The 19,743-nt window shown below is 39.5% G+C and overlaps 1 protein-coding gene across 2 annotated transcripts in view; it reads right to left on the bottom strand.

Moving 5' to 3' along the window:
- LOC119918305 (chemokine-like protein TAFA-2) overlaps positions 1-19,743 on the bottom strand; it is a 67,234-nt gene that overhangs the window by 20,200 nt on the left and 27,291 nt on the right. For both annotated transcript variants that reach the window (XM_038738961.1, XM_038738960.1), the window contains exon 2: positions 1,696-1,799. In XM_038738961.1, coding sequence (XP_038594889.1) covers positions 1,696-1,798 — 103 coding nt within the window. In that variant the 5' untranslated portion in view covers position 1,799. The remainder of the gene's footprint in view (positions 1-1,695; positions 1,800-19,743) is intronic.

Raw genomic sequence — 19,743 nt, 5'->3', positions numbered from 1 at the left:
GCAGTCAGAAACACCCCACATGTGCATTGTGTTTGTGCAGCGGGTCAGTCTTGTTTTGGAGTGAACTGATGGATGGGGACTTAACACACTTGTGGACAGAGAAAAGTTGTGGAGGAAAAATTTTACCTCATTCTGAGCCTCTTTGGGCTGAATGTTCACGTTGAAAAACTAAACCTTGATTTGAACTTCTGTATTGAAAAGCAGTGGTCTCCATTTTAAACCCCTTTGTAGAATGATATGAATAGATAAGAAACACTGCCTACAGCTTAACTTTCAATGGTCTTTGGCTGTCTGCTACTTCCTTGTTTTCCTTGTTCTATGAACAGCAGATCACTTGGTAGGTATCCTGCCATTCAAAGCTTTCCCTATATGTACCGGAATAACCATCTGAAAGGGGAACTTCGATTCTACACAGTTTACAAGTCATAAAGAGTACAAACAGTTGTTTAAGGTCTTCTCTGACTCTGGAGGAGCTTTGTCAAGTCTAAAAAAGTAACATTTGATGATGCCATTAGGGATGTCTCAGGTTGGGCTTGGAGAACACATTTTAATGCTATAGTTAGCCTGCGTTGCAAACTGCATGTGGAGTTTGACAGACATAGGCATTTCCCAGGCAGGGAGATTAAAAAACACAAAAGCATCACTATGACTATGACTATCGACACAATCTATGCTGAAGCCCAAAAACACTATCTATTACTCTTTTTGTCTGCATGTGTAGTGATGGAGAATATGTACTGTACAATGGAGGCAGGCATAATGCACACTCTGTGGAATTAAATATCTATCTATTTATCTATCTATTGAGTTGCATTACGGTAAACATAGGGTGCAGGATTTTGACTTCCATTAGGGAGTAAAAGTCAGCACATCTCTGGCTCTGCTGCTTGTTTCACTGTAAACTGTAATCACTGGAATACCTTTTTAAAAACAGATGCTTTAAAGATGGCTGGATTGATGGAAAGCTTGCTACCTATGTACTTTGGCGTATATGGCTCTGATAAAAGTGATTTAAAGGATAAAGCTGGCATAATCAAGAGACCAAAACCAGTGATTCATTAGTCTGTCCCTCATTTGTTGGGGACTATTTTCTGTTGTGGATTAATGCACATTTGGTGCTCTAGTGGGAGCAAGTTTAGATGGGATTGATTCAAAATAAACAGTGTGTGTGTTCATAGTAATGAAGAAGCACCAGTGCAACAGTGTGCCTCACTGATATGTTTTTAAGAGTTTCTGAACAAAACTGGAGCTCTGTGGCACAGAGGATTAAACTAGCTAACATTAAGAAAGTCATTTCACATTGTGAAACGTCAGCAAAAACACACAATTTGTAAAAAAAAATTGTGCTATAAATCTTGCCTGCACGCTACTGCTGCTGCTTGCACTATAAGTAAACAATAAGGCAATAGGAACAAAGTTGTCTGTCAGACCACATGCTGGTGATGCTTCTCAAACAACAAGTGGTGTCATGACAATATTTAGGTTCTGATTCCACCAGATGATGTGGAGATTGGCACAAATTGTATAAAGACAGCAAGAGTTATAGTTTTAATAGTTATGTTACCTCATTGGAATGTGCATTTGTTGTCATAAGAAACAAATGTTTAATCAAGCCGTATCAAGAGTTTCTCTACTGGTACACTTGAAAGGCAATGGGCATGAAAAAAGATGTCGATTTCAGTTTTATGTGCTCACCTCTAGTTCCTTCCGTTGGTAAGGTCATCTCCCAGACACTGATCACAAGCACCATTACAAGTAGAGCCCCTTTACTTCCGATCTGTGTATATCGCTCACTCATCCTGGGGAAAAGAAAGACAGAGGAGTGTTTATTACGTACACTCCTTGTGACTCCTAGGTGATTTATTACAGCAGTAGTTTTACCTGTAATCCCGGGTAATCCCATAACATTCTTTCCTTTAGAACAGCATTTTAGAAGGACCTGTATTCAGTATTTAAAAACCAGGCAATTGGTTTATTTACATTTACCAACCATCACCATCTTTTACCATCTCTATTAGTCTCAACTCTGAGCCCTTGGGTTGGATTTGAGGGTTTTATGACGCAGAGCAGGGAGAGGTTGCTGTTTGACTAGCTCACAGTTTAACTTCAGAATGGCTTAGCTTGTCTGAATGCATATTTACTCTCATCAAGAAGAGATATGGCGTCTTATCCTTTTTTCTTTTCAAAACAAGCTACAGCTGTGAATGTGCCCTAGATCACAGCCTCCAAATCCCCCCCCCTCCACCCACGTCCCCAACAGAAGGCTCTTACAGCGAGAACACGTACAGTAGGTGAAGACCCTGTGCTGCCCCAACAGGCTTCAATAAGCCTCTCTAGTCTCTGCAGCAGAGTGGGAGAGAGCACTGGCTAATCCAGCCCTCCACAGTACCTTTTCCTCTGCACTCCCTCTTCCTAATGAAGTGTGGTGGGGCTGAGGCCACATTGCATAAACCATCTGGCACAGTGTGTTATCATTGACAGACACCGATCACATTTCAAACGGGGTTGCAGGAGCGGTACGGTAATTACTGGAAGAGGCATGGTATCGTATGGCGTGAGTGTACAATGTTACAAGCTGCGTTTACACCTTATTTACCGCCTCCCGCCTCTTATCTGCCTGCCTCATTGACATATAGATCGGCTAAACCTCGTTGGGGTTCTCAGATTATTTGTGTAATTAAGTTTATTTTGGCAAAGCGAACATGAGCTTTTGACCAGATTTTTCTATACCTCCCAGTGTCATACAGTAAATCGAGTGATGTGTCAAAAAAGCACAGTCAGGGCTCACATGTTTAGTATGCCCTCCAAAATTCTAACGAAGAGGACAACATAAACACAAGGGAAACACTTTCTCACACTGATTAAAAACACCTTGCAGACAATTGGTCTAGTTGTCATGTAACTTTTCTGAAATGATGTGAGAGACGAAGAAAGCTGATTGTGATTTGTGATATTTCTGATGCATTTGTCAATTGGCCGCATTCACCAATGTTCTCTTATTTTGAATTTCCTCTTATGCATGGACACAATTTATGAGTCCTGTCCTAGGAGTCACGTGCTATTAGTCTGTTGTTTTTTTACTAATGAGATATAAAATGCATTTAGAATTATATTATAATAAAAAATAAAAAAAATTGCTATTGATGGTATAAGACAACAATATCAAAAGGACTTAAATTATGCACTAATTGAAGGTTAATTTGTCTCTGTATATAAAAAGGTCAGCTGGAATTGTAACCTTTTGGATGCCTGAGCGCATCAAGCCCTCGGAGATTCACTCCCACAGCCACGGCGCTGTCCTCATTTGTATAGTGGACAGTATCTCCACCTGTCATGTGGAAGAATAGGGTTTGATTTTCTGACGGGGAGACTTAGCGTTTTCTACCAACTGCTGATTATTCATTTTAACCTCATGCTGGAGTCATTGCTGTAGTTTCCACTTACATTTATGTGCTGCGGTACACTACAAAAATTATCAGTGTCCTTTAACTTAAATGCTTCTCTGTATATGATGGAATATTGCCACCAGTCCATTTACTTACCAAAAACGGTGTCACAGCAGTCCTTACAGTGGACAGTATAGCCACCTGACTCTACCCTTTTTTGACAAAGTGGAGTTCTAGCCTCTTGTACTCCCATTGTCACCATCCTTCTCTTAGACATGGTTATGGTCTGGTTTACTGATTATGTGACTGAGAACTTTGACTTTCCTACTTAGAATAAACACCGCCAAAGGATCGCGTTCCCGCCCTGTCTCGAACAGGAGACCTTTCATGTGTTAGGCGAACATGATAACCTCTACACTACGGAAACGTTTTTTTCTTTAGAAAGGTTAAAAATACGGGAGAATTAGGGGAAAATATTTAAATAGGAAAAAAAGGGGATAAAACAATAAAATACAGGATAATCCCGGGAAAAACAGGAGGGTTGACAGGCATGCCCAAAAGTATTTTTCTGTATAATGGATTTAGGTGATTGCCTCACGTAAAATTCAAACAGATTGCTATCATGTGGCTCATCAATTGTGGAGTGTAAATGACAGACTGCTGAATCTCCTAGTTAAACTTTTAAGCACATTATATTGTTGTTAAAAGCTCTGAATTTAGACCTTCGGGTTTTAGGACTACAGCTTATCCTGTCAGTTGGTGAGGATAATGTTAACGTTAGCTAATGCAGCTACAAAGCAAAGCTGTCAACGGTTTCATTAGGTCTCAGTCATATATATATAAACCTTGTCAGACGAACGGTTTGTCTTTACTATAACCCTGCTTTTCCCAACTTATCCTATCTGCTTTGATGACTACATTTCCCAGAGCACTCACTGGGCATGCTGGAAATATCTGAACATCATGTCGTTTACCACTTATCCACAGGATACAGAAAAATACACCAAACCACTAAATGGACCCAACTGATCTTTTATGCTTTCATGGTGGATTTTTCCATCACCAAAATGATGTTAACCTCCATAGAGGTCAAGAATGCCGGTTTCATGACACTTAGCAGGGAATTCAAGGCAGCTGCAGTTTCATGTGAGGAAAAGCTACTCAAATGTTGTGTGATGGCCATGTAATGGTGAGGTTTACGAATTTGCTGAAATGGACCTCAAATTATCCTACACCTTGTACTTTAGCGATGGATGCTAATGTTCACCTTCATAGTGACAGATTTATAGCCACTGGTAAGCTGAAGAAACCGAGGGTTGGGTTGAAATGCTGTCCAGTCGATGTTGCTGTGCAATTCAGTGATGTGTGTGTGTGTTTGTGTGGAAAAAAAAGGTCATTGGTGACAGAGTGCAGGGCAGAGTACTACAGCATCATTTGTTGGGTGCTGTCCAAGAGTGCAATTCTATAAATGACATCTCATTGTCCCTGAATGGGCTGTGTTGTCATTGGTGGTGTGCTTGGAAGAGCGGGTCACTTAGGATTTGTTACAGTTTGAGGCCATTTTAGAACTGTTTACTTGACCTTGAATTGGAGGTCTTTAGCAGTTTTGGAGAAATACAACAATAGTGCTGCATAAATCCAAACTACTTTCTGTTTAAGTCAGCATATTTTCTAAGTTTTGTCTGTTAAGCTGAAGCTAAAGCTGCACTAATTAATATACTTACATTTACAATGGATCAAATGTGCAAAGGGTCACTCATAATGACAAAACCACAGAGAATTATCACCTGACTCAGCTCTACGAAGCGTTTTAGAATCTTTAAAGGTTCAGAGTGTAAGATTTAGTGTCATCTAGTGGCAAGGGTTGTGAATTGCAACTCTCCAGTGTGCCACTGCCCCCTAACCTTTCAAAGAGAGTACAACAACTACGGTGGCTGACACAGCACAAAAGGTGTCTCTTCTGAACAGTAGAGAGTGGCCAGTCAAGACATGAGGGTTCTTTAGGTAGATATATTAAGAAATTATATTTACTTAACTATTCAGCAAAACCATATGTTACTGTGACTTGGCCACTGACAGACCACATGAAAATTGTAAGCCAAGACTGTGTAACATTGTCACTGTTTCTGTACCACAGTCCATTATAAACCACACATTTGATAAAGTTTATACAAACATTGACAAGGTAAACACATTAATTCTTTCTGTGATTATGGACCACATCCAAAACTGCCCACCAACAATAATATCTGGCCCGCTGCCAGATTACGGTGCTTTGATACCGTAAAAAATATAAATAAATAAATGCTTTGATAGCGGTGCTGAAACAGATCTCAGTCATGGCAGCAATGGTTACTCACATAATCACTTCCTCTTTAGTGGTTTTGCCTACCAAATAAAAGCGCAAGAAGCTTGTTTACTGTAATGCTGTATTTGGAGTTGAACTGAGCAAAATTAAAGAGTCTGTAGGGAAATGAAAAAAGCGTCCATAGGTTGATGGATTTGGATCACACACTGAAACAAAAACAGTGCAGCACATGCCATGATCTGAGAAACATTCACTGCAGAATCCATTTGTTGAAGAGAGAGAGAGAAAAAAAAAAAGAAGCTATCTCAAGGTGGGATCAAACCCTCCATCCTTATGTTGCAGACCCCGCACCTTACCAACTGAGCTAATTGAACAAGATAAGTTTTCTAGTCAATATTATGTTTTATATTCTAATCTACGATCTAATGGTTGAAAGTATTGCTCTGATGCAAAACTTATTTGCAGACCCCTGCAGTATATTATTTGGTTTATTATATAAGGTCTTTACATACCACTGAAAACATAGTTATGGATCTTGTATTGCATTTCTGTTGATAGATCCTTAGAAATATTACACACTAAACCATTAAGCTCATTGTTTTGGTTTTACGGCCCTCAACTTACTGGTTTGGTTCAGTCTGACCATACTAAACCAATGAGATGATGAGACGCATCAGGCAGCTGAAAAACTTCCACTGTATTCAACTTGCTCAGCACCAAACTGCTGAGAGACAAAGTAGCTGGTGAACATAGTGGTGCATTTAGCAGATGAAGAGCCAGATACTTCCCTCATGATTTGGCAAATCCAAAACTCTAAGGAGAGTGAGTAATGGAGGCCAGAAACACAACACCAAACGAATGCTAATTTTGTCTGCTGGATGTGTAATGGGTTTTATTTGCTAACATGATCAGTGTATCAACTTTATAACATGATAACATATCATTGTTGTTAAGAAAAATCTAATTCAATTAATGAATACCACTTGCATTAATGTGGAAACTAATTTAGTCCAGCTAGAAGCAATGGAGTCCACCTAAATACTTTGACTATACATAAATGCATCAGATGAATGCTTGAATTGTTCTAACACATAGGCTACTGCCCCCTAAAATCACATTATATTTATGTATGGGTTAACCAAACAAGACACGCTGTGCAAATAAGCTTTCTAGATGTTTTTAGACACAGTTTTTAACTTTGGACAATGCCAAGCTAGCTATTTTCCCCTGTCTCAAGTCTTCATGCACCATGTTCTGACTCCACCTCTGTACTTGCACATGCTATCATGCAATTGATCAAAAAGGAAGCAAATACATGTATTTTCCAAAATGTGGAATTATTCCTTTAAGTATGTTCAGCTTTCTTTGAATATTCCCTGGAATTTCATTAGGCCAGAATAATAAAGATAATTCTCTTGGTAATAATTACTTTGGTGAAGTACTTTGTGAAGTATTTTTTTTACAGATTGCATTCATTAATTTTATACATGTTTGAATAGAGGAGTTTTTATTGCCACTATATACTGCAGATTTTAACAAAGATTGAAATTTGTGTTTTGGGTACACACAAACTCTGAGTTAGAAACTGTCTACAGTGGTTGGAAGTTTTAATTGTGCATTTTACTTTGACAATACTTCATGCATAATGTATACCTTTTGACACAGAATACTGTAGGCCCTGAAGTGAAACACATAATGTATGCAGATGATTGCCATAAACATGAAATATGAACTGCACACTGAAGTTTGGAGGATAGCAGATGAAAAACAAATACTAATAAACTGAATCTTAAATGAAATGTGTAATTATCCTCTGACTGTCTGCAGCGCTATATTTCTCCTCTTGCCAGCAGAGACAGAACGTTTTCCTATCTACAGTATACTGTGCGCTGCACTTGAGGATGCTTTCAAATGCAAATGAACACCTTTACTGAGGAATAATGCATATTCTTTTCACTGGTGTCACCTCAGTAGTTCTCCTGGATTTGTGTGCTCAAATTTATCCAGAGATTGGACTTTTATCCTTTTGTTATGAGTTGGCTCTGTTGTGCGGTGCATAAGCCTGCGGTGTAGATCATCGGATTTCCTTTCAAGAGTACAAAGTGAATTTGTTTAAAGCTGAATGAAGCAAAAAATCCTCATCTCTGACCAAAACTCTGATCGTCTAAGTCGTTTCACCCTGCCCTCCCACTCCCTTCCTCTCCGTGAAACAAATTGGATGGCAGCAGACCAATGAGCCTGCTTTAAAAAGACTCCACTTGAGGCTTGACCTTGGTGAGTGGACACACTGACTGAAGAACCCGTCGCTTCTGAACACACAAAGGTGAGAGCATCTTACTGTAACAAGCAGCAGTAACGTCCCTGTACTGCATACACCTCCATACACCCTTCCAATAACTTAACATAAATTATGAACAAAGCAAATTAGACTTCCTTAATTATGATTTCTATTAATAATTCAAATGCACAACTTTTCTTTTACTGTGTAGAGTTTCAGTATACATTAAATTTCCTTTATTAGGCAGCTCCAGGTTTCACTAAAGGTTTTTTAAATGCTGAAAAGAGCAAAAAAAAGATTGGAAAAGTTTTGACAGGGCAAAGTGCAGCACTGTCTACTTTCTCTTTATTGCTGTCAATGGAGAAATAATAACATTTGGTTTACTGTTGACTTGAGACACAGTGAACAGCCCCCATATGACTCTATGCCAAACTCTTTTTAGAGTACAGTTGATGACAATACTTTGTACTTAATTGAGCCATTTTTTAATGAATGTACTAATTCAAAATGTGGAATTGGTAAGTAATAAGTTAGTAGTTTTGGAGTAGTACTTTCTGAAATAAGTAACCTTACTTTGCTTAGCAGTTAATGTACCGCACAGACAAAACACAACAAGCTTTTTAAGCTAACTCTCAGTTTCTAACCTTGTTGTCAACTAACAGCCATTTCTTCCCTGATTTTCCATGACAGAAATAGACTTGGCCTGGTGGCAGATTTCTGATGTCTACAAGTTCTGCATTGCACCTGCACAGGCAGGTGAGAGCTTAACAAAGATTTAGAGACTCCTGTACTTTGTTTGACAAGAGCTAAAGATGGATAAATGGCACTAACAGACAGTCCATAAAAATATTTCCCAACCTCATAGATTTCTCAGAGAAAATTCAACCTGAAACCAACTTGGATGAAATCAAACATCCACAATTTGTAAAACTTTCAAAGGGAAAGGTGTCTTCTTTCATACAGTCATTCTTTTGAATAGCATTATGGTATAAGAGGCAACTAAAAAATATATATGTGTTATAGTAGAACAATGCTGAAAACTTTAATGAAATCAACGACTGCAAGTAGATCCTGATTCTGACCTATTTTCTCATTGTTGTCCCATTTGTGTCACTTATTTTCCTACTTTGATGGGCTAACACAAAGCCACAATACTTTTCATTAGCGAGTGAAGGACTCTATCGTCCTTGGCCTACTAATAGTAAATGTTCTTTGCCAAGGTGGAAAAAAAACCTGTGAAATTCATCCTTCACCTGCTCTCTGCAGTTGTTGAAGTGATTGTGGCAACGATGCAAATCACTTCTATAGCTTGCAAACCATGTACAACACATTGTAAAAGGTAATATGTCATGTACAATAATGTCATTTACTAGGAGACAGTGACTGACAATCAAAGGCTTTCCTAAATGTACCAAACTATTGTATAAAGGATGCAATGTATAGTGAAAGGTATATATTTTATAACACAGCAGTAGGAGGTAATCGTTGAGTTTGCTTCAAAAGTCCCATCTCTGGTAGATTTTTATGAACAAATCTCATACATACAGAATGTTTTAGTCCACTTTTTGCATGAAAGCCTGGTTACTGTTCGGTAACATCAGTGAACTAAATGTAATCTTTTCAGTGGGTGGTGGGTGGAGGTGGTAAAGAAGTTCAGTTCTGTGGACAGAGAGCTCAGTGTGCTGTTTCGGACAGCCCTTCAAATTGTTCTCTTTCGAATAAACCTGTTGGTCCGAGTCAGCTGCTGATCAAGTACAAAAAATGTCTCCTACTTTACTAAAACATTTTCATTAAATGTGCAATGGAGATTTAAAATCTCCACATCTCACTTTTGTAAGTTTAACACTGGGCCACGATTGGCTTCCAAACTAGTTGAAGATTTAAGCACAGAGAAAATTTCTCCATTAAACATGTGAAATCAGCCCTCTAGTACATCCATTATTCTGCACAGTGAAGATCAGACATCCAAATGAAATAGCAAGACAAACACGTTTGAGTGGAGAGGGACTTGAAGTGTTTTGTTGAAAATGGGACGTGCTGGTGTATTTTTGCCATAAATATCTTGCTTGTAAAGCAGCTTTACAAGTAAACCATAATGTGTTTTTAACTTCCGTGCCAGTAATCATTTTAAAAGTGTAAGAATCAATTTTCAGTTTCCCTCAATTGTAGGAAGCTACACCCTGGAAATGCTCAAGGCAAGTGTGTAATCCACAGAATCACAGAGAATGCAGGGCGGGCGGAGGGAGAGTTACTAAACCATAAAAAGCTGGACTTTCCCTCTCTGTTTCTGCAGCTGGATTCGATACAGGGATTACTCCCCCCCCCTCCCCTTCCCCTTCCCCTCCATCTCTGTCTCACTCTTTACTTGGACCGTGACAGAGACTGTCACCTCGGACGGCTGCTGGGAGCCGATTGCTCCGTCGCAGAACAAACATTGCTCAGTCGCCAAAACACAGATGTTCCCTTCTGACAGTTGAGGAGTGAAGCTCTCAACCCTGTCACGCCAAACAAGGGAGTTTGCCCATTCTTTGTCACGCGTTCTGTGAAGCATCTGCCACAAATCCTGCTCAGTTCACTTCATAAACACGACAAGACAGCAGTCAGGGCCGTGTTGACATTGATGTATGAACTTAGGACTATAAAAGGAGCCCTGCTTTAGCACATTGTCCCGACAACTTGCTAATCAAATCATTATACACCAGCCTGCGGCGGGACAGAGTTACTCCGCTGTGTGATTCACAATCCAACTCACTCCTCACTCCTCAGGCTTTAATGCTGACTTCTGATTTGCTGCTCATATCTATTTTTGTATGACTGTTAGTATCAATTCCGGGATGTAATCCATATCACAAACCAAGGACCTGACAGCTCTGTGAAATATCCAGATGCAATAAATATGTTTTTTGTGTCTTGGTTTCACTGACTTGTTTCTAAAAGTTTTAACATTTTTCCGAATCTCCTCCAATCACCAATCAAGCTACAGGTTTTTTTTCAGTTGCTTGCAATCGCACTGGCTAGTTGCCCTCCTAGCTAATGTTTCTCTACAAAGCTGGCCTACTGCAGAAATTCTGAGGTTATCAGATCTGCTTTGGATTTCAGAAAACAAAAAAACTGCAAAGAGTGACACCATGCAGCTTTTTTCCTGCTCACACTGATTATATAATGTAATCTCTGAGTCACATGTGAGGGGAAAAGTGATTGGGACACTTCCAGCTGCGGCCTGAATGGAGCCCAAGCGGTGGAAGGCCTTGATTTCAAATTTCACCAAAGAAGAAGCCTAGGCGGAGCTAATATCAGCACTGTCACCCGACACTGATGCTGAGTGCCCTTTCAGAGAGTTAACCACCAAAACGACCTTCCGTAACGACACGTCGAGATGCTATCTGAGAGGCCGCGCTCATCAAAACCGCAAAAGCCAAATGGCCTCAACCTTAGTTTTCCTTTGATCAAAGTGTCTATGCATCACCGTCTCATGATCCAGTGTGCTATTTCAGTCTACCCCACCTTCAAATATTGCCTGGCACCATCAGCACGTAGCAGCGTTCATCCAGATCACAGCGTACCTCTCTAAACCCAGTCTCCTCTTCTTTCTTTTTATGGTTAAGATCTCATAACACAATAGCCTATTGTTAGTCTCCCTGTATTTTCTCGCTTAGCTGAGGTTTTATGAATTATCAATGAGTACAGTCTAAACATTTTAGAAAAAATAAGCACATTAAAGAGCAAAAGAGATGTATTGGGCTGATATCAAAATTTTAAATTAGTCCCACCTTGATCATTGTAAAATGCCTGTTTTTACAATTATACGTCAGTTTTAAACAGGCTATATGTAGTTTTTAAAACAAATGAATCACTTTTTTTGTTGCCTATTTGTTAATGGGTTGTATCCTCACATAAAAATGAACCATTCGCCGGCTATCTCGGTTGCCTCTGACAATATTAGGTCGGATTTTCTACAAAATCCATTGGCTTACATATGCTCTGAAGTTCACCCGGCCCTCTTGCCTACTGATTCTGCACTCAACAGCGACAACACTGCAGCTAACAAAATCTGCTAACACCAAAAAACAACTGGTTCCTATAGCACAACACAGACTCCAACAGAAATTCCAGCTTTTTTAACTGGCTGCGGGTGGTATAGCTTCATAATTGCTGCCATAAAAGTGGTAGTAAAATTGTTAATGCAAACATTTTACTTGTACTGGAACATTTTTACAACGTGGTATTTTACATACTTTTACTTGAGTAAAGGATATGAATAAAGCTTATTTAGATTTAGAGGCCACTGAGGTTGTCAAAGAATAGAAAAAAACCCCAACAATATACAACTAAATCCATGAACGTCAGTCGTCCTGGATTCAGTGGAGATTGGTAATGTCATGATGGATATGTTTTTCAGAGGGCTAATTTCCACCTTAAACTTGGCAGGGCAAACACCCCTTCTTCTTCCCCAACAAAACAGAAACAAATTGCATGTAAAGTTTATTGAGACAAAACAAATCAGTTATCAGTTAGCTTCAATAGTAAAATAAAGTCAAAAACAAGTAGAATTGCTTTGAGGCCATCATTCACAGTGTCCAATTTCATGAAGGACATGCAGGAAATTAAATCAACATGTCAGAACTGCATCAAGGCCCAAACTAGGCTATATCACCAGGTGGCAATTTTGTCAGCTCTTTTAAAAAATATATCAGTGTCATGTGTGTCCTCGTGGCCACAGAGTCCGTCCTGTAACTGGAAGGACATGGGTTGGATCCCCGCGACAGCCCGCTGTCCTTGTGCGAGCCGCTGAATCCCTGAGTGTCCTAACAGCTGAGTGTGTCAGCTCAATGAGAGCAGAACAACATGGAGGAAAATAAATAAATGATGTATGAAAAATTATATTTATCCCTGACAGCCAGTCAGGTGTGTGGGAGTCAGCAAGAAGATCTCTGCCTGATTTAATTTCAGTTTTGTGGGTCGCAATTTCATGCTATTTGCAGTTTCTAATGTGTTGGGATGTTTTATTTGATTAAATCCAATTGGCTGCAGTGCTTATTGTCTTATTGTCTTTCCTCCGTCTCACTAACACCTCAAAGAAAATGATTATTACTACATTTGTGGCGATTACTGCAGTAGTTCCTCCGGATAAAAAGGGGGGATAACAGGACATGGCAACCTGAGCGTGAGTCTTTTTTTACTGTCCCTCGGCTCCGCTGTCACTTACGTGATAAGCCAGAGCTGAATCACAGGCATTTTGATTTTACATGTATCAGAATATTAAATGTCATTTTTCTTTTGTCCCAGTTTGATGACAGTGGAGAAATTGCATTCTGTATCAGAGAGCAGAAGGCAGATAGGAGGACTGTGGTTTTCACATTAAATGTGCTGTAAACTGGCTATTTAAAACTGATTTTGTGAGCATATTGTGTTGATATAGATATGTCCTGTGTCCTGTTAGATAGATAGATATTTGGTTATTATGATGTATTTTACATGATGTGCCATGGTCTGTTAATGGTAATTACTTAAATTGTCATGTTGCTTGGGGTTGTTGATAATAGTCACTGTGCTTTATACTGTCTATGGGCCCTGTGTGGCTGCAGTGGACACTGAATGCTTTAGAGGAGCGTATTTTATGTTTTGTCATGTGTTTTTACACTTGCTGCAACACAAATTGCCCACTTGGGACAAATAATAAATTGAACTGAATTGAATTTATTAGATTGGTTTGGTGGCGGACAGAGAGACTACAGAGATGGTTAACATGTGACAAAGGCCTTTGGTCAGATTCAAACCCAGGATGTTTGTGTCTAAAGGACACAGAACACAAACTACAATGCTTTGCTTTAGTTTCTTTATATTTTTTAAAAATAGTTTTATCTCTTATTTAATATTTACTATGCATTTATTAACAATGTACTTTGCTTTACTATATTGTCATTCAGAATCTGTTTACACACCAGTGTGTTACCCCTTGTGTTTTTAAGACTCAGATAAATTGCTGTTTTGTGAAACATTCTTTAGAAGCCCACACAGATTGACCACCAAATTCAAATATTACTGCTTGTAAACCTTTCATAACCTTAGTATCAACAATAATAACACCAGCCAAAAAATATAACATATTTATAGTTGCCAAAAATGTTTAAACATCCTATATATCTTGCATGTAGCTTATTACATTTTATGTTTATACACAACTTGTGCTTAGTTCCTGTAACTGCTCAGTGACTGGTTCTTCATCAACACAAATCAGTAAACACAAATCAGTCATTGTAACATGGCTCTCAGAGGCTCACTGTTTTGCTGTCAAGCTTATGATCTCTTAGTAGCATTGTCACACTCTGCTTCTGAATAATCCTATTGATCACTTGGCACAACAATATAATCCTCATCGTCAAAGTTACTGCTGCAAAAAACCCTCCAGTGTCACAGAAAGTGGTGCTCTGCAGTCAACCTCATGTTACATCATGTCACAGTGCACTTAAATGCATAAACTTCTTTAACCTTGTGTCTGAATTCATTTGTAGTATCAGAGGCACAACATTACCTGCCTTTACCTACTATCCATGAACTGTAAAAACAAAACAAAAGGGCTTTAAGGGCTTAACTGAATAAAATTAGGGTTTTTTATTAGGTTCCCGGGATCTCTACAGACCTGAGGTATGCTTTTAAAGGAAAAAATATGTTGTTTTGTTATGCAAAATGTTTTTAATTCAATTAATTTTTTGTTCGGTTCTACCATTAATATTTTATTATTATCTTTAACAAAAGCATAACAATTTATTTTATTTATTTACATGATTTCTTTTTTCCAGCTCTCAATAAACTTTTTGACAGTCTTAATTGTATTTCCATTCTAGTTTACTGCAATGTTTTACACACACCTTAAAGCACCTTCATAACTAGACTAACTAAATATTTGCACATCACCCATTTGGAAAAAGATTATGTGCGTACACTGTACATACTGTATGCGTGTGCATTTGTGACTACATTAACATTATCTAAGTCAAAGGAAAAACATCCTGGAAACAATACAGGAACAAAAACTACCAGCAGTAAAACCATCTTTTTTCAAATAAGCCCCGCCCACTGAAAGCCAGCGGGAAGCACACAGACAAAAACTAAATTCTCACATGAAAAAAACAAACTGTTATAATTTTATAGTGTGTTAGTGCAGGACCCCCATAGGTCCTGGTGAGAAGCTGATTGGGAAAATATAATTTGAGGGCCTTTAATGTGAGTTTGAATCTAATACAATATCCTCGACTTGGCTGATTATGCCTCTGTGGCAAGAGTTTTGTCCCTTTTCTTCAGAGAAAAAGTACTTTTGCTAGAACAAATGAGAACCTGATGAGATTAGCTTTGTTTAGGGGGAGCTTTACAATGTGGTTTATGTGATTTAAACACAATCAAATTACAGCTAAATCTCAAATGCAGCATGGAGGGACTGATCACTGCTACTGTAACACAACTGCTATTCATTTCACGTTCACACTCGTGCCTGTTTCTCTTTAAATAAGGAAGAAAAGCTATTTAAGAAATCACATAGGAGTAAAGGAATACATTATGTTGTGAGGTTGCCCGCCATTTATCATCATTATTAAACAAACAGTCACAGCCTGAGACTTGTGCCTGTACGTGTCAAAGCGTAATGATCTCTGGACACTTTCTCTCCCTCTGCCCCTTCTTATCTTTTGTCCCTGACAAGGGTCCAGAGGAGCTTTTGGTAAGTTTTCTCTTTGCTCCTTGAAATAATAATAGGCTACATTATGAGTAAAAAAAGCTAAACGGTATAATTGGCTTTAAGTCCTTGCTGTGTTTTTTTTTTTAGAGAGGAGGAGGACATATTATGGAGTGGTTATATTCTAGTTCAACATGGAGCTGAAGGATAATATAAACACTTGGCAACAGAGACTAAGAAGAGGAGTGTCAGTCAAAATGTTGTGATATCCGTGCACTCGCCGTGAAATACCTGTCAAGGCTGCAGCCGCCTTGATTTTTGTAAAGCTAAATAGGCTAATAAAAGCAGACATGGAGAGAGCAAGAAGAGAATTGGTGTCTAAATTCAGATACAACCTGCACGTCTGTGAAGAACAGAAGAAGACAAGGTGATATGAAAGTAATTGTGAGTTCTCAAGTTTTCAAGCCATGTTTAAGAGCAATAACGGAGGCTTTTTTCCCCTTCCTCCTTTTATTTCCTTTCGCAACTCTCTCTCTCACTTGTAACTATAAACGCATTCTTTGACAGGCTTGGCGCAGCCTCGGTGCACTTCCTTCAGTGTGTGTGATCGGAAACCAAAAAATTCCCACCTCGGATTAGTTGCAGCCAATAAGTGTGGGGGAAACATGAATAGAGTCGGCGCTCGCCCGCTTTGATGAGAAGAAAAGGTGAGGAGTGAGGTGTTGGTGCACGGGGGAAATCTATTTTTAGGTGTCTAATGAAACTTTTCAGTGCCGCAGCGACGACAACAGACACGTTGACAGGCGATTATGATATTCTTTAATTAGCTCCCAAGCTGTTAGCCAATTATCATCACAGAATGCCACCATTTGATGCCTCCTACCCAGGTTTTATGTCAAAGAGCCATGGAACTGTGGACTAAATTTGTCGCAAGTTCCATCTTCACACACTGGATCATGGAATGAAAATGAACAAACCATAGCAAAAGACAAGCAAGAGTCTACATCAACTCTCCCACTGCTGTCGCTGTCAACGTAAACGTGGGATAGAGAGTATTAACTCGACACTCGAGATACTCGAACGTAGACACTGAGACATCCTGTCCAGATATTTTCAACAACTACAAAGGAGTTGTAGAAAAAAAAAATGCTCCTGTGATCTAAGCTGTCAGCTGTAAAGACCAAAGGCTTCTTTCTACAGCCGCCATTCCATTTTGCACTGATTTTTAAACCTCATACAGGGAGAAATCCACCATAGGCGAGCCAAAGAGGCCAATTTATACACCCACAGAAGAGTAAGACCAGCATGCAATGAAGCAACAAGACAGGGTTGGGTTTTTGAGTCAGTTGGGAAATATCTCGCCATCACTGTCAGACAGAGAGTCTTTGTAAAACCTGCTGATTGCAACAACTTTACACTCCTTCTCTGGAAAGCATTCTGGGAAATGTAGGAAATCACTAAATAAGATAGATGAGGTAGGGTGAGGGAACTGTAGAACTACATCTAAAAGTAAATAAGCATTTAATGAATTACACAGCTGTATTGCAACTTGGCGGCTGCAACAAATTTATTTCATTGTCAGTTTATCAGCTGATTTTGTTGATTTATTAAGTCTCATGTCTATCACAAAGTCCAAGGTGACATCTTCAAATGTCTTGTTTTTCCAATCAACTGTCCCAAACTCAAAGATTTTACATTTATAAACATTTATACATTTATACAAAACTGAGAAAATCGTTTTTTATTGAGAACTTGTCGTTCAAACATTTGAAATACTGAGTTAAGTTGATGTGGAAGTTAAAATAGAATTATTGAAAGAAGTGTAACTTTCACCTTTAAGGAGATTAGTGTCACTTTAAGTGTGAGCTCCGAGTGAAGTTGTGGATAAGTGTAGATGATAAATTGAGCTGGAAAGGTCAATTGAAGTGGAGGTAATTATTTAGTGTCTGTAATTAAATTTAATTAAATTCATTTCTGTCTGTAAATAAATTAAATTCATATTACAGACAGAATGTTTTTTCCATTTAAATGTTTGTAGTTTTGGCCATCATTGTTTTCAGTAATACAGGTAAAGTTAACTGCTGCAATCCCGACATGCATTATTGCTAAAAGAAAGGTTAAACTAGTTCTTCAATCAAGTCCAGGTTTAACCTTCCATGGATAACTATGACCTAGATGAGTGAGAATCTTAACAGATATCGCTAAAAAGAAGTCCAATGGAGTCAAGAAACACAAACAGTCAGATAGTCAAACAGGCTTTAAACAAATCCCATGGACAGTCACACTTTTTACCTGCGTATCACGTAGACTACTGGACAGGAGTATTTTTTGTGGTAGTGGAATGGGACAGGAGTGAAAATCCACTCCCATGTCACCTTCTACTGTAAATATAAATCTATGACGTGTTTTGTTGACCTCTTTGACTTTAAATGACCTTGCTGCAGTTGTTGCACTGTTGGGTGTGGTCACAGGTGCAGCAGACTGGGAACTTTCAACCAGAGAGGGTAATGAACACTGCTTTGTGGTTTGAGTCTAGTCAATAGAATGAGTTTGTAATTGTAGTGTGTGTGTGAGAGAGAGAGAGAGAGAGAGAGAGAAAGAGGAAGAAAAAGAAATGGGAGCAACAGGGCATCCCTGCCAGCTTATCATAACTGGTCCGCACACTCCTGCGCAGGCTGTATTTACATTCCGGCCGTCTTTATAGTACCACCAACAGCGGTCATGAATGCGCCCGTTATTGACCAGCTCCGCCGACACGAGCCATACATCAACGGCGGCTTGCGTCCTCTTTTCTCCTGCTCTTTCACATCAACCTCTCTCGCGTGTTCCCGCGAAAGCCCATGGCTCTGATTAGGACCGCTCCTCCCCTACCAGAAGGCCGCTGGGACAGAATGGCCAGGGCAAGACGCTGAGGAAGGGGAGTTACACAAAGTGACTGAGCAGAGCACACAGGCTTTTAAATTAAATTGCACATTTTGTAGTTGTTGTTGTTTTTTTCTGGCATTTCTGCTTTATTAGATAGTCATAGTGGAGAGAGATGGGAAACGCAGGGTGGGAGAGAGATTGGATGACATGAAGCAAAAGGCCCATGCCGGATTCAAAGCGGTAAGGACTCAGTCTACATGATACGCGCTCCACAAGGTGCGCCATCAGGCCCCCCTCCTCCTCTCCCTCTCCTTCTCTGCTGTTTTACATCACGGCACAACGAGGCTCAAGTTATTTTAGCTGTGGCCCTCGTGAGGCTTATAATCCAGGCTAAGTGACAGGCTAATTTGTGGTATTAGATTGCTTTCATCGGGTCGTTTGGGCCTGCTTTGAACGTTAGTGGTATGAAAAGGCTGCTCTGCCTCAGCGGTCACATTGACTTGTATGCTGTGTGACTGCCAGGGGGTGGATGTTAGGGGGGGCTAGGGTCACAGTGGCTCTCGGAGGCCATATTTCCTCTGTTGTGTTTAATCTTCTCACTGCAGATAGAGAAGAAGCAAGAAGAAGAGACCAAGGTACAAAAACCGTGGCTGTACATGGAAACTTCCAACCAGCCAAAGAGTCCACAGTTCAGTCTAATCACAGTTCAGTTTTAGTTACTGTTTATATATATTATGAGCCGTCAGAGTTAAATTGAACTAAAGGTCCATGGAATGAGAAAAAAGGGTTTTCTGCAGGAGTGGAAATCCATCAAGAGTGTGGTGTTAACATTAGACATAAACATCCAGTTGAAAGTCTCTCTGAGAAAAAATCAAAGTCTGTGAGTACATGTGTGTGTTTGGGGGGGGGGTGTTAATCCCAGACTAAAGCCTGAAGATATACCCTTAAATGCAGACACAAGACCATTTTCTTTAACAACAAGATGTGACCCATGCTAAGTCAACTTACTACTGATGACCATAGAGAGTGTCAGAGGCCGGAACAAGTAATTAAAGGCAATAGAAAAATGGAGGATTAGCTAGAATTAATCCGCAACTTTTCCCATTTTCTTGCAGAAAATGCTGAAATGGAAGGATATGGAAATCTAGCAGAGCATAGCAGAACTAATGGGTTGGCAGCTCTCCCGCTGAAATGAGAAGGGGACTAATGGATCCGTGGCCCTGGCTAAGATGGCTGA

Source organism: Micropterus salmoides, unplaced genomic scaffold, assembly GCF_014851395.1.
Source record: "Micropterus salmoides isolate LMB-PRFRI ecotype aquatic unplaced genomic scaffold, ASM1485139v1 Ms_hic_scaffold_23, whole genome shotgun sequence".
NCBI lineage: Eukaryota > Metazoa > Chordata > Actinopteri > Centrarchiformes > Centrarchidae > Micropterus > Micropterus salmoides.
This window is presented reverse-complemented; position numbering and strand designations above follow the sequence as displayed.